This window comes from Papio anubis, chromosome 1 (genome assembly GCF_008728515.1).
Source record: "Papio anubis isolate 15944 chromosome 1, Panubis1.0, whole genome shotgun sequence".
NCBI lineage: Eukaryota > Metazoa > Chordata > Mammalia > Primates > Cercopithecidae > Papio > Papio anubis.
Genome location: NC_044976.1, coordinates 49,703,708 through 49,719,426, shown reverse-complemented (window position 1 = coordinate 49,719,426; position 15,719 = coordinate 49,703,708). Strand labels below are relative to the sequence as shown.

Sequence of the window (15,719 nt, the reverse complement as noted above, 5' to 3'; positions counted from 1 at the left end):
CTCCAAGGTACATTTACTTACTGATAGCATTTTTCTTAGAACTGTTATTCTTGACCTGTTGTGTATGTGTTAGATTCTTCAGTTAAGCGACAAGAGACATTTAAGTGATAAAATTTATGCCCTTAAGGGATCGTGCATCATATATTTCAATAAAATATGTGTTGCATGCATCCTTAGGCCGGGCAGAAAGTCTTAATCAGAAGCCACACGGCCTATGTATGTTTTATTTAGACTACACAATGTTTTAAACTTTTTGAATAAGTTACCAGCATTCACAAATGGGGAGATTTCACAAATGAATCTGGTTCCTGGCCTGTAATTTAAAAAAAAAAAAAAAAAAGATCTGGCAACATTGAGCCGCATTCCCATGAGGCAACAATCAGCTAGAGCTAAGTCGCGGCTACTTTAAACACTTCTGTTACCTTTCTGGCCCCTAAAAGCATCTGAATTTGCAACCTCTGGGATTGTTAAAGTGAGAACTCAGGTTCAATGACCAACACCAGGTTTTACCCTTCACTTTCTAATGTCAGCACACTTCAACCTAACCATTTCCCTTTAGGGAAAATCATGTACCCAGTAAAAATATTCATCTGTGAAAACGTTACTCCCCAAATGCATGAATGCAATTTCTATAAGAGAAAAACCAGTTAAACTTTCCAATCTTCCAGCATTGCTGTATTTAGCAAACACAGTATCTGCCAAGGGGCTGGGTTAATATATGAAGATTCAGTTGGTTGGTCACGATGGCTCACTCCTGTAATCCCAGCACTTTGGGAGGCCGAGGTGGGTAGATCACGATGTCAGGAGATCGAAACCATCCTGGCCAATATGGTGAAACCCTGTCTCTACTAAAAATTACAAAAAAAATCAGCTGGGCGTGGTGGCACATGCCTGTAGTCACAGCTACTTGGGAGGCTGAGGCAGGAGAATCGCTTGAACCCGGTAGGCAGAGGTTGCAGTGAGCCAAGATCACGTCACTGCACTCCAGCCTGGCAACAGAGGGAGAATCCATCATATATATACATACACACACACACACACATATATATATATATATATATATAGTTTTGTTAGAATGAAACAAAATAATATCCTCCATGGAGAGTAATCCCTTTGCAAGCTATCTCTTCTCCAAAGCCTGGATGCTGGGACACCAACCTGTTTCTAGGCTCCTGGACAGGACAGGGTAGGGTGGTAGAGACAGGCTGCAGGAGGACAGGCCTCCATGGCTTCCCCACATGTTGGAATGCTGCCTGGTGCTGTATCAAAGCAGCACTACTCACAGGACACCAAACATATACTTTGGAAAATTGCAGTTTACAAAAAAAACTTTATCTCAACGTTAATTTCAGGTGCGTTTTTTTTTTTTTTTTTTAGAGACAGAGTCTCACTATGTCACCAGGCTGGAGTGCAGTGGCACGACCTCAGCTCACTGCAACCTCTGCCTCCCAGGTTCAAGCAATTCTCCTGCCTCAGCCTCCTGCGTAGCTGGGAGTACAGGCACATGCCACCATGCCCAGCTAACTTTTGTATTTTTAGTAGAGATGGGGTTTCACCATGTTGGCCAGGATGGTCTCGATCTCCTGACCTCGTGATCCACCTGCCTCGGCCTCCCAAAGTGCTGGGATTATACAGGCGTGAGCCGCCGCGCCCCGCCACAGGTACTTTCATTTCAAAATTTTGTCAAGATGATTTCCTTGTCAACATTTGCTGTTGATTTCCTGCTGGGCTTCATTAATTAACCCTATTTCACTTTTACCCTGCTGCCCTGATAAGATAAATCAGTGGGTTTTGCCTCCTATATCCCACCTGCAAATTCTGAGATAATCTATCAAAAAAAAAAAAAAAATATATATATATATATATATATATGTATATGTGAAGGACAATGAAAACACTGGGTTTCTAACATCACCATATCCTTCTTATGCAAGGGCCTTAGAAAGTGAAAATTCTGTCATAGGCTCTCAGTGAGTCATCTGTGGTCACTGCTTCTCTAATAGTGCAGTAGTGCAGACCTTCCCAGCACATCTGCCGTGGAAAGGCCGCAGATCAGGTGGAAGGTTTGAGCCTGGAAATAAGGAGATCTGAATTCCAGTCCTGACTTTGCTACTGATTTTCAGCGTAACCTTGGGCAAGTCACAGATACTCTAAAAATGAGCAATTTGGACAAGATTAAGGCTCTTTCCTGCCTTCTACAGTTTATGTTGCAAAATGAGGCAACAGATACACTTCCCTGTCTTTCTGCTAAAGCCTTGCGTCCTGAGCAATTCAACCTGAAATAATAGACTTCCTGAGGGGGCTCTACAGTAGCCAGAACACCCAGAGAGCAAGTAATCCTCATTTAGAGAAAGTCTAAATCCTGTGCCCCACAGATGAATTCAGTTGTTAGGGAAGTAGCAACCATGTAACGTGATCTGCACAGGTCCTTGGCAACAGAAAGTCTACCTCAGCCTCTCTCTGGTCACAGGCAGAGTGGCTTCTAGCAGTGTGCTGGGCCCTCAGCTCTCCCATGGGTGGGCAGGTTGCCCTATTATCTCTTGAGCAAGAATGGGAGTGTTTCCAAGACAGTTATCATCATTCACAGCAGAGAACCACAACCTGACATCAAAGCCAGGATCCTAAAAGGCCAACACCAACTCAAGATTTGGCTGAGGTCCAGGTGGGAGAGTCCCAAGTGAAGAACGGCATCAAGAGGTTTTAAGAAAGCTCCAGTGCACTGAGTACTAGAACCATTCAAGGGAATCATCCAGACCCTTTCCTCTGGAGTTACTCCCAAGTTCATTTCTTCTAAGATGATGGGAGTCGATAGTCTTTTCCTTGTTTACTTCAAATTTAAAGCCTAACAGTGCCTTCTCAACATCCTTAGCATCATCACATTAATTCAGTCATACATGAGAGGTGTCTGGATTCTGAAATCCAAGCAGCAAATGGGAACTTCTCACGCCCACCCTCAAATGCAGCCTTCCAAGGTCAGAAAGTGCCTTCTGCTCGGGTTAGCATGGCTCGTTTGAATTCCAGTGCAAAGTTCATTACTGATCAATAGGCTAGGTCCACAAACAACCTCATTTTGGGGCTCGAAAAATCCATTTCTAAATGAGTAATCTATGACTGCTTCCACTGTATAAAGTCAACTGTTAAGTGACAAAATAAGAATAGAGCTCTTTGGGAAGACAGAATTAACTATTGAAGGTCTCTATGGACTGTTAAAAGTTGATGTTTGGCTGGGCACAGTGGCTCACATCTGTAATCCCAGCACTTTGAGAGGCTGAGGCAGGTGTATCAAAAGGTCAGGAGATTGAGACCATCCTGGCCAACATGGTGAAACTCCATCTCTACTAAAAATACAAAAATTAGCCGGGCGTGGTGGTGGGCACCTGTAGTCCCTGCTACTCAGGAGGCTGAGGCGGGAGAATTGCCTGAACCCAGGAGGTGGAGGTTGCAGTGAGTCGAGATCGTGCCTCTGCACTCCAGCCTGGTGACAGAGCAAGACTCTGTCTCAAAAAAAAAAAAAAAAAAAAAGTGGATGTTTAAGTTTAATCAGAGACATCACAGCTAATGTCTCACAAATGACTAGATCAGGTTTGTTTTTCTTCCTCCACATTAACAAACACTTCAGAACATCAGACACCATATGCTCTGGGGAAAATAATAAAAGCTAATATTTATTAAATACTCATTATGTGCCAGTTGCTATTCTAAGTACTTTACATTTATGTAATCCTCATAATATTTATGTAATCCTTTGGAGTGGGGCCATTGTCATTTTGCAGATGGCAAAACTGAGGCACGGGTAAATAAGTTGCCTCAGATCACACGATTATGCAGCAGAAAGATTTGAAGACAGGCTGCTGAACTCTAAAGCCCGTACTTTGCTACACTGTTGGTCAAGCTGTAAAATCCTGTGTAAAGTTAGACCCAGCTTACACTGACTCATGGGCCACTGTGAAAATGGAAGAACTACTGGCTAATAGCTCAGCCGTTGGCGATGCTCGGCTGCAAACACATGGAGCATGTCTGTGTGGCATGGTTCCCTTTGGCACTTGTCATCATGAAGTAGGGAGAGGGCCTAACTTGGAAAAAGCCAAAAGAAAAGCAATCCTTAAACAACAGTATCTGCTCAGAAAATCATCGAGGGATGATGGAGGAAAAGGCATGATCCAGTCCCCACTTGGATAGGTAGAGTTCCAGTCAACTACTCCACAGATGGGAAGTGAAGCCTGCACTGAGGCTTGATGCACAGCAAGTCACGTGCTCGAAGGAGCTTGGTATAAGACAATAAGAAAGAGGACCACTGGCAAACTGGGAAGCATATGATGCCAAAGGCACTAAAAACTGTTTTATAGTTTAAGCACTTAGGAGTACTTGGCTAAGCACATCGCATTTGTGGGTCAAAGTGACCCATGGGCCACAGCTTTGTCCTCCTGGTACTGAGATGACTTCCTACAGTTCTCTGGAAAAGAGGTTGTGAGCAAATTCACAGTATGAGAAAGCCCGGTTTACTAAAAATATCCAGCTTTTTTTTTTTTTTGAGACGGAGTTTCACTCTTGTTGCCCAGGCTGGAGTGCAGTGGTGTGATCTCGGCTCACCGCAACCTCTGCCTCCCGGGTTCAGGTGATGTTCCTGCCTCAGCCTCCTGAGTAGATGGGATTACAGGCATGCGCCACCATCCCTGGCTACTTTTGTATTTTTAGCAGAGATGGGGTTTCTCCATGTTGGTCAAGCTGATCTCAAACTCCCGACCTCAGGTGATCTTCCCATCTTGGCCTCTCAAAGTGCTGGGATTACAGGTGTGAGCCACTGTGCCCGGCCTACCCAACTTTTAAGTTCAATTAATTACATGGGGTAGTGGATAAAAGCACAACTTAGTCAAACTACTTCACTCCATTTAGAGAATCAGTTTACTCTTAGGCAAAGTGGGGTTTAATGCCAACTGCTTCCCAAGGGTTGTTGAGGATAAAGAGCAAGCATGTAAATGAATAGGCTAGCATGGCCCCAAGTATACAACATTACAGTAAATTTATTGGCTTACTTCTACTGTGCGAAGGCAATGGTGGATTTGGCCTGACGGATGACTGAATCGGGGCCGCTAGTGCCACAATTAAGCTTTCTTTACCTCTTGGCTTTTGCTCCTGTGTTAGATTCTTTTGATCTGACTTCTCTGCATGGCAGGAGTACATGGCACTTTAGGTCTCATGTCCTTAGAGCATATGGCCAGTGAAGCGAAGGGCTGCTTTCCCTAATTCCAGTATGAACAATACCAGATAAGGACAATTAGTCTGGCTTGGCTCAAATGTTCATCCCTTAGCAAGTGCTTCTCAAAGTATGGTCCCCGATCAGCATTAGCATCCCCCGAGAACTTGTTAGACATACAAATTCTCAGATCCCACCTTGACCTAAAAACTGTAGGTTTGAGGCCCTGCAATCTGAGGTGTTTTTTGTTTTTTTGTATTTTTGTTTTTTGAGATAGTCTCCCTTTGTTGTCCAGGCTGGAGTGCAGTGGTGTGATCTCGGCTCACTGCAACCTCTGCCTCCCGGGTTCAAGCAATTCTCCTGGCACAGCCTCCCGAGTAGTTGGGATTACAGGCATGCGCCACCACCTGGCTAATTAGTAGAGATGGGGTTTCACCATGTTGGTCAGGGTGGTCTCGATCTCCTGACCTCAGGTGATCCTGAGGTGACATGAGTCACCGTGCCTGGCCACAGTCTGAGTTTTAAAAGACCTGTAGATGGCCGGGTGCAGTGGCTCATGCCTGTAATCCCAGCACTTTGGGAGGCCGAGGCAGCCAGATCACTTGAGGTCAGAAGTTTGAGACTAGCCTAGCCAACATGGTGAAACCCATTTCTAATAAAAATACAAAAATTAGCTGAATGTGGTGGTGCATGCCTGTAATCCCAGCTACTTGGGAGGCTGAGGCAGGAGAATTGCTTGAGCCTGAGAGGACGGAGGTTGCAGTGAGCCGAGATCGCACCACTGCACTCCAGCCTGGACAACAGAGGGAGATTCTGTCTCAGAAAAAAAAAAAAAAAGACCTGCTGATGAATTTGATGCATACTAAAGTTTGAGACCCATTGCCCTAGAATGGCAGTGAGGTACCACAATTGGCATACCTTCAGACATATGCTCAGTGGGTGTATTACCAAAAGGGAAGACAGTGTATTGGACAAACAAAAACATCATAAATCCACTATTATGTCCTTTCTTTCAAAAGTTGATATACAGGAAGTATGATTTACCCTATTCCCAAGAACAGGGGAGGATGAGGACAGTGGGTGTACTGGTTAGAGACAAGGCTTATCAGAAAGCTGCATGTTCAGGCCAGGTGCAGTGGCTCACACCTGCAATCCCAGCATTTTGGGAGGCTGAGACTGGTGGATAGCTTGAGCCCAGTTTGAGACCAGCCTGGGCAATACGGCAAAACTCCATCCCTACCAAAAAACAAACACATACAAAATCAACCAGTACATGCGCCTGTGGTCCCAGCTACTTGACAGGCTGAGGTAGGATTGCATGAGTTTGGGAGGTGGAGGTTGCAGTGAGCCAAGATTGCACCACTGCACTCCAACTTGGGTGACACAGTGAGTCTGTCTCAAAAATGAGAGAGAGAGAATTAAACAAAGAGAAAGAAGAAAATAAAGAAGAGAAAGAAAAGAAAGAAGAAAGAGAAGAAAGGAAGGAAGGGAAGGAAGGGAAGGGAAGGGAAGGAAGGGAAGGAAGGGAAGGAAAAGAAGGAAGGAAGAAAGAAAGAGAGAGAAAGAAAAAGCAAGCTGCACCTTCAAGGAGAGCTTTGCCTTTGTTGCCCTTCTCCTGGCCACCCTCCAAACTCTTCTTCATAAGATCCCTATTTGCAATGGGAAACTCCTTGAGATGTTAGTTAGCTCAGATTTCTAAGGACCTCTTTTTCCCCATTTTCTCCTTCCCTTCATTTATTACATATCTTTTGAACACCTACTGTCCTGCTCCCATGGAGCTTGTTCTGAAAGTGAAGTCATAGGAGTTAACAAAGAATTTGAACCATGGAGTAAATACAGTCATCTGCCACATAACGATGTTTCAATCAGTCACAGACCGTATATATGACGGTGGGTTCATAAGATTATGATGGAGTTGAAAAAGTCCTGCCAGGTGCGGTGGCTCAGCCTGTAATCCCAGCATTTTGGGAGGCCGAGGCGGGCGGATCACCTGAGGCCAGAAGTTCGAGACCAGCCTGACCAACATGCAGAAAACCCGTCTTTACTAAAAATACAATATTAGCCGGATGCGTGGCACATGCCTGTAATCCCAGCTACTTGGAAGGCTGAGGCAGGAGAATTGCTTGAACCCAGGAGGCAGGGGTTGCCGTGAGCCGAGATCGCGCCATTGCACCCCAGCTTGGACAAGAGCGAAAGTCCGTCTCAAAAAAAAAAAAGAAAGAAAAGGAAAGAAAAATTCCTATGCCCTAGTGATATAGCCATGGTAAATTTGTAGGGCAACACATTACTCATGTTTGTGATGATGTTGGTGTAAACACAACTACTGCACTGCCAATCGTCAATTTTTTTTTTTTTGAGACGGACTTCCGCTCGTCGTCCAGGCTGGAGCGCAGTGGCATTATCTTGGCACTCCAGATCATTGCAACCTCTGCCTCTTGTGTTCAAGTGATTCTCCTGCCTCTGCTTCCTGAGTAGCTAATATTACAGGCGTGCGCCACCATGCCCAGCTAATTTTTGTATTTTTAGTAGAGACGGGGTTTCACCATGTTGGCCGTGCTGGTCTTGAACTCCCAACCTCAGGTGATCCACCTGCCTTGGCCTCCTAAAGTGCTGGGATTATAGGCATGAGCCACCACACCCGGCCTAGTCATATAAAATTATAGCACATACAATTATATATGGTGCATATTACAAAAGTTTAAAAGTTAAAAAAATTAGAAAGTTTATAAAAGTACAGTAAGCTGTTAATTATTGAAAAAAGAATATTTTAAATAATAAACAATGTAGCCCAAGTGTGGTGTTTATAAAGTCTGCAGTAGTGTACATTCATGCACCACTCACTCACTGATTCACCCAGAGCAACCTCCAGTCCTGCAAGCTCCCTTCATGGTAACTACAGGTATACTGTTTTTATCTTTTACACTGTTTTCTGTGTTTAGATGCGCAAATACAAGCACTGTGTTACAATTGCCCAGGATATTCAACACAGTAACATACTGTCCAGGTCTGTAGCCTAGAAGCAACAATACCATCTAGGTTTGTGCAATTACATTCTGTGATATTCCATGAGGACGAAATTCCCAATTCATGCTTGTAAGTGGGATGTATCTGGTCTAGAGGATAAGAAGTCAGCTATCTGAACAAAGTGGAGAAGAGAGCTGCAGGGCGGAAATAATAGCACAGAAAGACTTGAGACAGGAAATAACTTGGCATTTTAGAAGGCACGAAGACGGCCCATGAGGCTAAACGGTTGATTCAAATGAAAAGGCAGAAAGCCAACTCATCCCTGTTAAGGAGTCTGGGTTTTATGCTCTGCATTATAGGAAGCTATTAAAGTTTTAAGTAGGGAAATGACATCAATTTATTTATTCACCTAATTTAACTGCTATGTGAAGAATGGATTATATAGGGTTAAACATGGAAGTTAGTCTCCAGCACCAATTGCTTTTGGTTTGTCTAAATCATAAAAATGCTGCATCTTGGCCGGGCGCTGTGGCTCACGCCTGTAATCCTAGCACTTTGGGAGGCTGAGACGGGCGGATTGCCTGAGTTTAGGAGTTCGAAACCAGCCTGGGCAGCATGGTGAAACTCCGTCTCTACTAAAAATACAAAATTTAAATGAGCATGGGGATGTGCCCCTGTCGTCCCAGCTACTCAGGAGGCTGAGGCAGGAGAATCACTAGAACCCGGGAGGCGGAGGTTACAGTGAGCCAAGATTGCACCACTGCACTCCAGCCTGGGCAACAGAGCAAGACTGTGTCAAAAAAAAAAAAAAAAAAAAAAAGCTGTCAATATGCTAAGTTATAATTAGGTGCTAAGACTCAATGAGTAGGTATTTCATGTTCTTTGCTCTTCACAAAAAATCAGAAATCCAATTCATTAAAATCTATGCCCAGGACCAGGATTTCTTACTTCAAGTATATCTTCAAAGCCATTAACTCAAAGTTTAAGAAAGAGTCCTGAGAGCAGGACTTGCAAAAAACAGCCCATCTGAAAATGCCTTACTAGAATAGCACCTGTCTCACAACCAGAAATAAGAATGCCGGCCGGGCGCGGTGGCTCACGCCTGTAATCCCAGCACTTTGGGAGGCCGAGGCAGGCGGATCACCTGGAGGTCAGGAGTTCGAGACCAGCTTCAACATGGCGAAATCCCATCTCTACTAAAAATACAAAATTAGCCGGGCATGGTGGTGCATGCCTGCAATCCCAGCTACTTGGGAGGCTGAGGCAGGAGAATTGCTTGAACCTGGGAGTCGGAGGTTGCTGTGAACTGAGATCATGCCATTGCACTCCAGCCTGGGCAACAAGAGTGAAACTCCGTCTCAAAAAAAAAAAAAAAAAAAAAAAAAAAGAATGCCTATGAATTATTCTTCCTTGTGTCAAGATGACACTACAGATAGTGATGAGTGCAAGCAAGACCAAACCTCTTCCCTTCCCTACACCTTGCACACTGTAAAGTTGTAGCTGTTAATTTATAATGTGTTTACCAAGTTCAATTAAGCTTTGCATAGGGGATCATCATTCTGCATTGTTTCAAAGCTGAAGGCCTGGCTCTAATTCTGGGGTTGGCAGAATGCAGCCTATTCCTGCACCTCATTTGGGTAATGCTGGAAGCCAATCTCAATGTCTTTCTGATAGCACAGTCCAGGCTTCTCAATTCACACACAACGCTTAAAACTTGCTTTTGGGTCCTAGCTGACCAGATCAGCTACTGTGGTGGCCGCCAGTGAGAAGTTGAACTTTTTTTGCATAGCCAACCATATCTTCTCACAGGCATTCAGAGTACACGGTGCCATGACAAGACTCTTAGGGAGGCCCCTTAGTTATGTTCCTCAACTTCTTTTTCTCAGTGCTAACAGATGTGGAGCCCACAAGCACAAATTAAATTAGAGAAGGGGTTCAAAGCAAATAGGTGCTGCTCCTTCATCGCCATCAGTTTTAGATGCCTAAAACATGTGCCTATTGCGAACACTCCTTCATTCAAAGAGAAAACAAACTTTCTATGGGAAGCACCTGAAGATGACTAAATGTGCCAGTGAACAGTAATTTTTCTCAAGAAACAGAAATGTAACGTAAAGGTAATCTCGACCATACTTTTATTAAAAAACTGTATGTGAAGAAATGATAAATGGCTTTAGTCAGTTAGTAACATTAATCAGATGCACCCAGCTATTGTCCTAAGGCAGTGCCAGACTGGGAGCAGCAACTCAGGCCTATAATCCCAGCACTTTGGAAGGCTGAGGCAGGAGAATCTCGAGGCCAGGAGTTTCAGGCCAACCTGGGCAACATAGTGAGACTCCGTCTCTACAAAAAAACATTAGCTGGACGTGGTTGAGCGCACCTGCAGTCAATCCCAGCTACTCTGGAGGCTGAGGTGGGAAAAATCACTTGAGCACAGGAGCCAGCCCGGGTGACACAGCCAGACCCTGTCTCTAAAACAAAAGCTTGTGCCTAACTGCTCAGTGTGACAAAGCAAACAAAAACAATGTGGACAATTAAAATGTGCAACCTCAAACCCTTTTTGTAATTCACTGGTGCCTCTGATGGAAGAAGGTTGTAAAATCAGGAAATAGGTTGTAAAGGGACTTATCTGGATGCTCTGTATCTATGCTAAAGAGCAAGGAAATAGCAAAAGGACAAATGAGCAGAAAGTCTAGAAAATTGTGCCTGGACAATCCATCTCTGAATAACCAGCAAGTGCCCAATACGGCTTCTAATTTCTCAGGAAACAAAAATGTACCAAACCTGTATTTCACAAGTTTGGGAAGGGATCATCTACCAATGCTTCCAAAACCTGCTAGTGCATCAGAATCACTTGGAGAACCTGTCACAAATTATAGATGGCCAGGTATGGTGACCCACACCTGTAACCCCAGCACTTTGGGAGGCCGAGGTGGGAGGATCATTTGAACCCAGTTTGAGACCAGCCTGGGCAACATGCCAAAAACCCATGTCTCCAAAAAAAAAAAATTAGCCAGATATGGTGGCGTGTGCCTGTAGTCTCAGCTCCTTGGGAGGACTGCTTGAGCCTGGGAGGTGGAGGTTGCAGTGAGCTGTCATTGCACCACCGCCCTCCAGTCTGGGAGATAGAGTGAGACCCTGTCTCAAAAATGTGTTTCTCCTCTCCCACTCTGATACGATAAGGGTCTCCATTACTAATAAACATCCAGAGCCCTAGGTAATTGTGCTCTGGTTGTCCTGGCCTCTGAGAACTACTGATCCACCAACACTCCCATGGTGGGGAAAATGGGGATTAGAAGAGACAAAATGAGTGAGCAGAGTGAGCCATGATCACACCACTGCACTACAGCCTGGGAGACAGAGAAAGACCGTCTCAAAAAAAAAAAAAAAAGAGTACAGAAGGATGGGTCAAATTGTCCTCTGTCTCTTCCCGCCCAGTAAAAGAGCTGTTGATATTTAAAAGAAAAAATTTTAAAAATAAAAATATAATAAAAATTTAAAAACCGAAGAGTGGTTAAATTCACCGGTAAATTTAACGTTACTTGAAGGATATTAACCTAAAATCCAACTTTTCTTGTGTCCACAAATTTTAAAATTAAGGCTTAAAAAATTAGTTGAGATTACACCAAGATGCATTTACACGCGTTTCATCAGTTGACTCCATGACTGCTACCCACTGCTTTTGTAAGCAGAGATAGCCACCAACTATTTTTGTGACTTATGCTGAAGAAACGTCCTCTCTCTCGTTTACCACTTCCAGTCTCAAGACCTTAGGCAGCTCTCCTTTTCACTACAGTATCACCCACTTAATCTGTGGGATATACTCTCCAAGAAGCCCACTGCATATCTCAAACTGTGGATAGTACCATATGTACCTACACATACATACCTATGATAAAGTTTAATTTATGGATCAGGCACAGTAAGAAATTAGGAACAATATTGGTAACAGTTTGTCTTTTTTTTGAGACACAGTCTCACTCTGTTGCCCAGGCTGGAGTGCGGTGGTACGATCTCGGCTCACTGCAACCTCTGCCTTCCGGGTTCAAGCGATTCTCCAGCCTCACGCTCCCAAGTAGTTGGGATTACAAGTGTGCATCACCACGCCTGGCTAATCTTTGTCTTTTTAGTAGAGACGGGGTTCACCATGTTGGCCAGACTGGTCTCAAACTCCTGACCTCCAGTGATCCACCTGCCTTGGCCTCCTGAAGTGCTGGGATTACAGGTGTGAGCCACCATTCCCGTTGTAACAATAGATTCTAATAAAAGTTATGTGAGGCCGGGCGCAGTGGCTCACGCCTGTAATCCCAGCACTTGGGGAGGCCAGGACAGGCAGATCACCTGAGGTTGGGAGTTCAAGACCAGCCTGACCAACATGGAGAAACCCCGTCTCTACTAAAAATACAAAATTAGCCAGGCATGGTGGCACATGCCTGTAATCCCAGCTACTCGGGAGGCTAAGGCGGGATAATTGCTTGAACCCAGGAGGCAGAGGTTGCAGTGAGCCGAGAATGCACCATTGCACTCTAGCCTGGGTAACAAGAGCGAAACTCCATCTCAAAAAAAAAAAAAAAAAAGAAAAGAAAGAAAAAAATTATGTTAATGTGGTATCTCTCTCTCAAAATACCTTCTTGTACCACAGTGTGTGGGTATGTGACATGGCAGAAACGGTGGATAAGGGGGATTACTGTACTTTAGTTAAGTGTTGCTCCTTTTTAAAAATCAATGCTTCTGTATGAAGATTTGTATGCAAGGGATCTGTGACCTCAATGCTTACTATTCTGTGAAATCATACAGTTTTATATCACATGATAAACACCAATAGTAGGGAGCGAGTCTTCTAGTACTGAAGAGATTCCCTATAAAGAACACTCACAGAAAGTTTGTGTTAGCTAAACTACAAATATCTGAAAGTATTTCAACTTGTTGGGTTTTGCATTCAAAAGGATAAGATTCTTTTGTTTCTTCCTGGTTAAGCTTTTCAGAAATTTCAAATCCCACAGCCAAGCTTGAACATATCTAGCCCATATCTAAATCAAGAGATTACAGCTATTGTTTGGTTTTAGAAACTTTGGTGCTATCAAGCCTAAGTACATGATTAAATGATATTAAATGCCAAACAATAAAAAATACTTCCCACAGGTGTATATATATATATATAGAGAGAGAGAGAGACACAGAGAGAGAGAGAGGTATTTTAAAATAATTATACACAACTCTTTTAAAAGATATGGGGAATACTTACGTAATCAACTCTAACTTTAGCCCTTCACAGCTGTATTATAACTTTATTTAACAACTTAGTAAAAGTCAAAATTGATGGTTCTTAACATTGCATGTTGAGAATACAAAGTGCCTAAAAATGACACATTCTGCCCAATGCTAGTTCCTTCAGTATTACCACCAAACTTCTGTGAAAGACTTGTATTGAAAAGAAAGACTAACTGCAACATGGAAGATGATTTTAAAAAAAGTTCATTTACCAATTTTAACAATCTAGAAAAAAAGAAAGTCTGACTATAATACTTGATGACAGACATCATGTTTAAGTAGAAAACAAGAATAAAAAAGCAATTATCACAGAAAATATTGCACAACCTCAGTTGTTTCCTCCAAATCTGCTTTATGTAATTGGGTGGATATAAATTAATAAACAGAAATTTAAGCAAGATACATGTAACAATTTAACAGAACCTGATAATCTAATTTCTTCAATTTTTCTCAAATTCATCTTTAAGTCTTTCCATCATGGGGCTCATAAAGAAATTTAAGCAACATATGGATACTACAGTTGAATGTCAAATCTTTTCAAAGTACTTATGACATACTACATTCCTCTATAATGCAATTATGAATAACCTTCATGACAGTGTTTTGTATGTAGAAAAGTGTTAGAGTTCAATATTCAACCCAATATAAAATAATAATAAGAAACACTTCTGATGTTAGGTTGAGACCACTTTTCCTTTTGCTAATGAATGATTTTTTTTAGCTGTATGTAATATCACTGAGGTGAACCAATAAGTCACCTTTGAGTACATATGAAAAAATAAACACACGCTAAATGGATAAAACATTACTACTACATCTTTACTAGACCATCTCTACCTCTAACACTTCAGAAGCTTAGAGATTTAAAGTATTCTTACATTAACTGCAAGAAACAAAGGAGAAATTCCTTCTTTTATGAGATCACAACTATGAAGTCATATGGTTATACAAATTCTGTGTGTGTGTGCAAAACATAAAATACAATTATCTTTATTCTCCCTGCTTAGTTTTGTCCGTCAGCTAGCAGGATGTAATAGATACCTTTCCAAGAAACAGAGACTGAGATGTGTTTTATATAACTTCAATAACCTCAGCACTACAGTAATGAGAGATGCAGTATCCTTTTGCTATGGTTCAAGACAAGAGGGAAGGAGGTCAGAAGAAAGAAAATAAATCAAAATTGTTACAACTGAGTAATTATTTCTCATTAGGTCTCACCAAGGTGCCACCTTCATTTTTACATAAACGTGGTGGCATAATTCAATCTCAATAAATCAGAATTCTTAATATTTAAAATTTAACTTGACTTTCCATTACACCATATTAACAACCAAAATAATTAGATAAAACACATAGGAAAGGGCAATATTAAACCCCACTTTAATAGAGTTGGTTTCTTGACACATTAACTTATTTTTTATAGAAAAGGGATAGTGCATCTCAGTTTGCTTACAAGCTAGGAGATCACTTTGAATTCTGCATTTCCTAACTGCAAACAGAATATAGCACTTATAACAGGTTATAAATAAACTGGTTTTCAAGCATAGAGCCAGCCCCAACGATAATAATACACTATTTAAAAAGACCTAAGGCAATGAATTCCATTTCCAATGGAAAAAAAGAACTGTGCAAACAAGCTTAAAACTACTTTTTTGTGTGTGCCAGTGTTATAAAATGTAGCTTTTAATAAAACCTTGACCCAAATGTCAGCAACTTCAGAAAAGAATTTGGGTGGGGAAGGGGAAGAGAAGAAAGTTATTTCATTTAGGAAAAATAACTACTATCTTTTTCCTAATCTTCAATACACACAATTTAAACAAATACAGCTGCTGTAACACTTTACACAATTCCTATGTACTGGAGCAATAACAAGATCTAAATACAATTATATTTTTAAACATTGGGTCAAGGCTTTACATAAAAATACCATCCTACTTTTCCCACTAAGTTTCTAAAATATCACGTACTTTTCCCCCAACATCTGCAGCCATCCAGGAATTTTAAGGAAACTTTTGTGCATGATCTTAATTCCTAATCCCTGGCTCTTTGGGCTCAGTGACAAAAGATCAAAACCACCAAAATGGTGGTTCACTTGAAGTCAGATGAGAGACCCTGGCTCAATTAGTCTCATAGGATGAAAGCAGTGCTGCATCAACTGGCTCCATGCAGGAGGGGCACGTGAAGGATCTCATCAACCAGTCATCTATACAGTCCAGGTGATAGATGTGCATGCACGGCAGAAATCGAATTGGGTCCCCATAAACAAAGTCCATCATACAGATCACACACCTGT

At 42.3% G+C, this 15,719-nt stretch overlaps 1 protein-coding gene across 1 annotated transcript in view; it reads right to left on the bottom strand.

Annotated features, from left to right (window-relative positions):
* Positions 1-13,419: 13,419 nt before the first annotated feature.
* Positions 13,420-15,719, bottom strand: part of RNF11 (ring finger protein 11) — a 35,737-nt gene continuing 33,437 nt past the window's right edge. Inside the window, exon 3 of the mRNA XM_003891874.4 lies at positions 13,420-15,715. Coding sequence (XP_003891923.1) covers positions 15,544-15,715 — 172 coding nt within the window. The 3' untranslated portion in view covers positions 13,420-15,543. The remainder of the gene's footprint in view (positions 15,716-15,719) is intronic.